At 34.8% G+C, this 7154-nt stretch overlaps 1 protein-coding gene across 1 annotated transcript; it reads right to left on the bottom strand.

The window, feature by feature from the left end:
* Window positions 1-460: 460 nt before the first annotated feature.
* LOC127737212 (ankyrin repeat domain-containing protein 50-like) lies at window positions 461-1930 on the bottom strand. Its single transcript, XM_052247747.1, has one exon. The coding sequence runs from the start codon at window positions 1928-1930 to the stop codon at window positions 461-463; it is 1470 nt and encodes a 489-aa protein (XP_052103707.1).
* Window positions 1931-7154: the final 5224 nt, after the last annotated feature.

Below are 7154 nucleotides of genomic sequence, written 5' to 3'. Positions count from 1 at the left end.
CATAAACTGGCTGATAAATGAATTAGGTATTGACAATTCACTTGAAAACTCAACATATACCCCCACACGACACTTATCCTGTATAAGCATAGGTCTGTTCTATGTTCCTCTGAAATTTCAACCACAGATGGAGAACTTGATCTTCCTTCACTGTATACCTAAACTGCATAAGTGTTCTTACAATCAGCTTTATGTTGCTGAGTCTTCAGGTGCTTCACGAAACATCTTTCTAAATTATTAAAATTAACTTTATCAGCAATCAAAGGCGGGGTTCAAAGTTATTGTGAATTTACTAATTATAAAGGTGGCGTGAATCAAATGTGGATACTAAAAAAGACCAAAGACGTAAGGTTGACAGACCCCCTCCTGTTCCATTTATCATAGTGTAACCCTCTGTTTAGGAGCATCTTTATTATGCCTGTATGACCATGCTCACTTCCTTACAGGTGACAGACTAACCTTACTTGTCACATTTGTTATATTCTGCGGATTTGTCTAAGAGCATCTTTACTATTTCTGTATGACCATGTTCACAAGCCTTCATTACAGGAGATTGGCCAAACCTATCACAATCATTAAAATCTACTCCTCTGTCTAGCAGCATCCTTACTATTTCTGTATAACCGTGTTCACAAGCCTTCATTATAGGTGATTCATTCCTAAAGCCACATTTATTAAAGTCTATTCCTCTGTTTAATAACATCTTTACTATGTCTGCATAACCATATTCACAAGCCATAATTACAGTTGATTGACCCCATCTGTCACATTTATAAACGTCTGCTCCTCTGTCACATAAAATCTTTACTACTTCTGTATGACCTCCCCCACAAGCCTTCATTACAGTCGACTGATCATAACCATCACATTTATGACAGTCTACTCCCCCGTCTAATAACATCTTTACTATTTCTGTATGACCGTTTTCACAAGCCTTCATTACAGGTGCTTGACCAACCAAGTCACATTTATTACAATCTGCTCCTCTGTCTATCAACATCTTCACTATTTCTGTATGACCATGTTCACAAGCCTTCATCATAGGGAATTGACCAATCGAGTCACATTTATTACAGCCTGCTCCTTTGTCTAATAACATCATTACTATTTCTGTATGACCATTTTCACAAGCCGTCATTACAGGTGATTGGTCCCTCCTGTCACATTTATTACAGTCTGCTCCTCTGTCTAACAACATCTTTACTATTTCTGTATGACCATGTTTGCAAGCCTTCATTACAGCTGACTGGCCATTTTGATCACATTTATTACAGTCTGTCCCTTTGTCTAATAATATCTTTACTATTTCTGTATGACCATCTTCACAAGCCTTCATTACAGGTGCTTGACCAACCAAGTCACATTTATTACAATCTGCTCCTCTGTCTATCAACATCTTCACTATTTCTGTATGACCATGTTCACAAGCCTTCATCATAGGGAATTGACCAATCGAGTCACATTTATTACAGCCTGCTCCTTTGTCTAATAACATCATTACTATTTCTGTATGACCATTTTCACAAGCCGTCATTACAGGTGATTGGTCCCTCCTGTCACATTTATTACAGTCTGCTCCTCTGTCTAACAACATCTTTACTATTTCTGTATGACCATGTTTGCAAGCCTTCATTACAGCTGACTGGCCATTTTGATCACATTTATTACAGTCTGTCCCTTTGTCTAATAATATCTTTACTATTTCTGTATGACCATCTTCACAAGCCTTCATTACAGGTGACTTACCATTAACATCACATTTATTACAGTCTGCTCCTCTGTCTAATAACATTTTTACTATTTCTGTATGACCATGTTTACAAGCCTGCATGATCATTGATTGACCAAACGAGTCACATTTATTACAATCTGATCCCCTGTCTAACAACATCTTCGCTATTTCAGTATGACCATATTTACAAGCAATCATAACAGGTGATAGTCCAGTATACGTACACTCATTTACATCAACATCGAGATAACAACACCACATGACCATTGAAATATCTCCTATATAACTACTCTTTAATAAAGCAGTATCATAGTGATCATCATCAGTCTGATCAATATAGGAAAAGAAATTAAAATAGATTTTCGGTTTATGTTTATCACAGATATGTGCCAGCTGCCGCTGGAAAGATTCCTCAAGTGTTTTCAAATGAGACAGAAATTTCTGTCTGAACTGAGGCATCTTCATATTGATGTTGCTAAATACATCATGAACTTTTCCATTTGACCAGTCATCTATCATTCTTTGTATGTACATGGGATGATACTTTGATGGTATAATAGTAATAAATTGATTCATGTCGTCCTTTCTTTCTAATAAAAATCTTTCTTTGATCAAACCACTGTCTGCATTCTTTATCAAACAAAGAATTATTTTCTGTCCAAAGAAGTATGCTAAAAAGTCAAATATTTTATCATGTAAAATCTTGTACATGTTTTGTTCTTGTGTTATGTATGTATCTTTAAGTGATTCAAGACCATCCTGTAATACAAGTCTTGAAGTCCCCCTGTCTAACCTGCATGCCTCACAAGTATTCTCTATATTATTCCTGGTTTCTTCATTCACCTCTTCAGTGAATATTTCTTCTTTCAACTTGTTGTTAAACATGACACATAAGGCCAAAGCACAGTATTTGGTGTGATGTCCCTTCTTCTGTAGATTGATAATTTCTGCTTCATAAACTGAAAATGGATTCTGAAAGAAATCTTTAATATTAAGTTTTGGGCTATCATGATACAGTTTACATAATAGCGGATAACAGTCATATAAATTGCAATAGTCAGTAATTTCTGCGGCTTTAGTTTTCAGATATAACTCTGCTATTGATTGTTTTTCAGTTTTTGACAAACGCATGTTCTCTGATAACATGTTACATACACATGACTTAAAAATTGATAACGATTCAAACTTTTCATCTCGATACACTTGTAATCGACATGCTGCAAGTATTTTTGTTTGTTTTCTGTCAAGAATGTCTTTTATTTCCTCCATGACTGCATCCCAACTATTAATGTCACTTTGGTCAACAGTAAAGTTTCCACACAAATTATCAAAAACAAACAATGTCTTCTTACTCGGATTGTTATAATTCACAATTTCACTAGGTTCGGTCACCATAAGAACATCATACTCCTCGTTTACCATCTGCAACGCCACATGTCGGAGTGTTGCTGTCTTCCCTACACCAGAACTTGCAGTTATAGTTACACAACTGTTGTCCTTTATACATTTGAGAACATGCTCAGCAGCTCTAGTCTTTATGAACATCTTTTTATCATTGTCCTTCCAGTTTTGGCGTCTTTCTTCATTTCTTGCTGAAATATAAATTAAGGAATATAAATAACATACTGTATTAGTACATCTCCATTTAATCACTCATAAAACAAATGATAATTTGAACAACAATACCAATTTTGTCTACACTTTTGAAAATTTATCTGTATCTTCATTATCAATGGTCCATTTTGTTGAAATTTGAGATTTTATATTCATTATTTTGGTATTTTGTCATCAATTGCCCCTATTTCTTTTCAAATTCTTATTTGAAAGTTTTGAGTCTGCAAATAGTTTGAGAAAATTCTCCCTATAACAGACAACCAATGACTTTTAAGCATTTATTGTATATTTTGTACATCTTATTATCCGGGCTCCAAAGTTATTGTGAAACTGCCTATTCTAGAGGTGACGTGAATTAGATATGGATACTAAAAAATTCCAAAGATCTTTTAGGGTACATACAATCTAAGACTCTCTCATCTTGCAATAGTATTAAAACATTTGACTTTTCTACACTTTACACAAGTATTCCCCATTCCAAACTAAAAGACAAATTAAAAGAGTTGGTATTACTTTGTTTCATTAAAAACATGGCGAACGTAGATACAAGTATCTTATCTTGGGGAGGGATAAATTCTACTTTGTAAAGAATCACTCTGATTCAAACAAAAAATTCTCTGAAACTGACATTATCAAGATGCTTGATTTCTTGATTGACAACATATTTGGTACGTTTGGAGGACGTGTTTTTCAACAGACTGTCGGAATTCCAATGGGAACCAATTGTGCCCCTCTTCTTGCCGACTTGTTTCTTAAGTATTATGAGGCTGACTTCATACAGGAACTTCTTAGGATGAAAAATAAGAACTTAGCAATATCCTTTAACTCTACGTTCCGCTATAGAGATGATGTTCTCTCACTAAATAATACAAAATTTGGTGACTATGTTAGACGAAACTATCCCATCGATTTAGAAATAAAGGATGCTACAGATACAGTTAAGTCTGCCTCATATCTTGATTTACATCTAGAAATTGACAATGAGGGTCGATTGAAAACAAAACTTTACGACAAAAGAGATGATTTCAGTTTCCCAATTGTGAACTTCCCATTTCTATGTAGCAACATTCCAGCAGCGCCTGCATACGGAGTATATACCTCCCAATTGATACGATATTCCCGGGCTTGTGTTTCCTATCATGATTTCCTTGATAGAGGATTGCTGCTCACAAGGAAGCTATTAAACCAAGAGTTCCAAATGGTGAAGTTGAAGTCATCTATTTGTTTTCGATCTATGAGTTTGACTGTCCCTCTGGTATCTTTCGTCCCTCTTTTATTATGGTGAGCACAAGGAAGCTATTAAGCCAAGAGTTCCAAATGGTGAAGTTGAAATCATCCCTTCGTTAATTTTACGGACGCCATCACGAGTTGGTTGACCGTTATGGAATAACCGTTTCACAGATGATATCGGATATGTTCCTTATGTCGTAACTACAATACCCACCCTTTTCACAAATGTGACTTACCGAATTAGAATATTTACCGGATTTGTAATAACATAAGCAAAACGATGGGTGCCACATGTGGAGCAAGATCTGCTTACCCTTCCGGAGCACCTGAGATCACCCCCAGTTTTTGGTGGGGTTCATGTTGCTTAGTCTTTTGTTTTCTATGTTGTGTCATCTGTACTATTATTTGTCTGTTTGTCTTTTAATTTTTGGCCATGGCGTTGTCAGTTTGTTTTCGATCTATGAGTTTGACTGTCCCTCTGGTATCTTTCGTCCCTCTTTTATTCTTTATCTCCTTTCATATCAATATCCTTTAATATTGTGATACGATGATGTTATTTTATATACAAAATGAACATTGACTGATCGCTTGTTTTGTCTAAGTCCACTTTTTGTGTTATCCCTTATTATGTTTAAAGTATCTCCCTGTTATATTTAAAATCAATGACGTAAGAGATAAAACAATTTAATGCAGTTACACAATATATTAAACAATGCATCATTTTGATTTCACCAATCTTACTGCAAAATGTGGTACACTACAGTTTGATAAGAACCAAACCAAAAAATAAAAGCATCCAAAGTTCAACGAACAGTCTTCCAGATTAGACAAAACATAGATGAAAATGACTCTAGATAAACTTGTTGTGTCTGAAGTGCTTATCTGTTCTTGATAAACCTTCACCTGGACCGCTTCAATCAAATAACCTGAAAGCCAAGTATTTATCAATACCAGAATACTTGAGGAGCTACATAATCAAAAGGGTCAAGTCTTTGGGATCTAAATTTATAACACAAATTTAGTACCCACTTTTCCTTGAAATCCGCCCGACATCATCATACTATAAGCCGGTTTTGTTCTTTGTCCCATCCGTCATTCCCAAAAGCCCGACATATCATACTATGAGCCAGGTTTCGACTACGTCTTACCCTACCAAAAAGGTTAGTCGAAGTATTAAACCTCATCATTAGAGTATAATAATGATATTTGCAAGAGGATTTTTATTTGTATCAACAAATTCACATATCAGTGAATTCATGTATAGTAATGTGTTCGACTTATCCTGAAAAGATATATTATTTCCTGGCATGTTTAATTGTTGAGGATCAAACCTAGTCTTTAAGATATAACGTAAGATCAAGGCTTGATGAAATATGGTAGAAAATAATATCCTTGAAAGGGATGGAAGTACTATATTTTACAAGTCTAAACCTGTCAGGCAATCATTAAATAGAACAAACATAATAAAGCAAAGCAACATGTCTTTTTCTAGATATCCACGACACCTCTGAGTATTGACATTTGATTTATTAATTTATCATATACTTGCAGAAAATAATAGTATAATTGTACCCCTTGATAAAACTAATTTATACATATATTTATTCAATAAATTTGAAGAATTGTCTTAGCCGTGTGATATGACTTTTGTTATCAACTGCTTCCGGTATATATCAACTGTTTCCGGTTTATATCAACTGCTTCCGGTATATATCAACTGTTTCCGGTTTATATCAACTGCTTCCGGTTATTATCGCATGCCTTTCTTTAACGTAATCGCAAAGCATTTCGACATCATTCTGCAAATTCCGGAAAGTAAACATCAGTGGAACATTTAAGTTAACAACATAGCTAAGTAGAGTAACAGAAGGAATATTAGGAAACAGGAAAATATATTATTAAAAAACGCACTGCTTCCGGTATATATCAACTGTTTCCGGTTTATATCAACTGCTTCCGGTATATATCAACTGTTTCCGGTTTATATCAACTGCTTCCGGTTATTATCGCATGCCTTTCTTTAACGTAATCGCAAAGCATTTCGACATCATTCTGCAAATTCCGGAAAGTAAACATCAGTGGAACATTTAAGTTAACAACATAGCTAAGTAGAGTAACAGAAGGAATATTAGGAAACAGGAAAATATATTATTAAAAAACGCAAAACAAATAATACAATAAATGAATTTTATAAAGTTTTAAAAAAGTTTGCATGTCTGTATGGCTTCTGCTGAAGTATATGATAAAAAGAACATAACATGTCATTTTTCATATCATACCCCTTATCAGCCCATGGTCAAAATCATCCCTCGAGCCTGTCGGCTCTCGGGCTGATATCATGACCTAGGGCTGATAAGGGGTCTGATATGAAAAATGCCATGTTATAATCTATATGCATCAGCAATTACCTCCTTGAAGGGTTAACTTTCAACACATCAAGCTCTTAAATCTGGCATCGGAATTTTAACCTTAAACATTTCAAGATTCAAGGTATGACATCCAACAAATGTCTTACATTCCGATTCACATGTAATCTGACCTCTTGCTAAAATGACAAAATATTCTCCTCTAATTGTTT

The sequence above is a fragment of the Mytilus californianus genome, unplaced genomic scaffold (assembly GCF_021869535.1).
Source record: "Mytilus californianus isolate M0D057914Y unplaced genomic scaffold, xbMytCali1.0.p SCAF_4, whole genome shotgun sequence".
Classification (NCBI taxonomy): domain Eukaryota; kingdom Metazoa; phylum Mollusca; class Bivalvia; order Mytilida; family Mytilidae; genus Mytilus; species Mytilus californianus.
The sequence above is the reverse complement of the archived record's forward strand: the minus strand, read 5'-3'. Positions and strand labels throughout refer to the sequence as shown.

Bases quoted from the DNA above. Each gene is read 5' to 3' on its own strand.
- LOC127737212 (XM_052247747.1), bottom strand. From the start codon at position 1,930: ATGATTGCTTGTAAATATGGTCATACTGAAATAGCGAAGATGTTGTTA.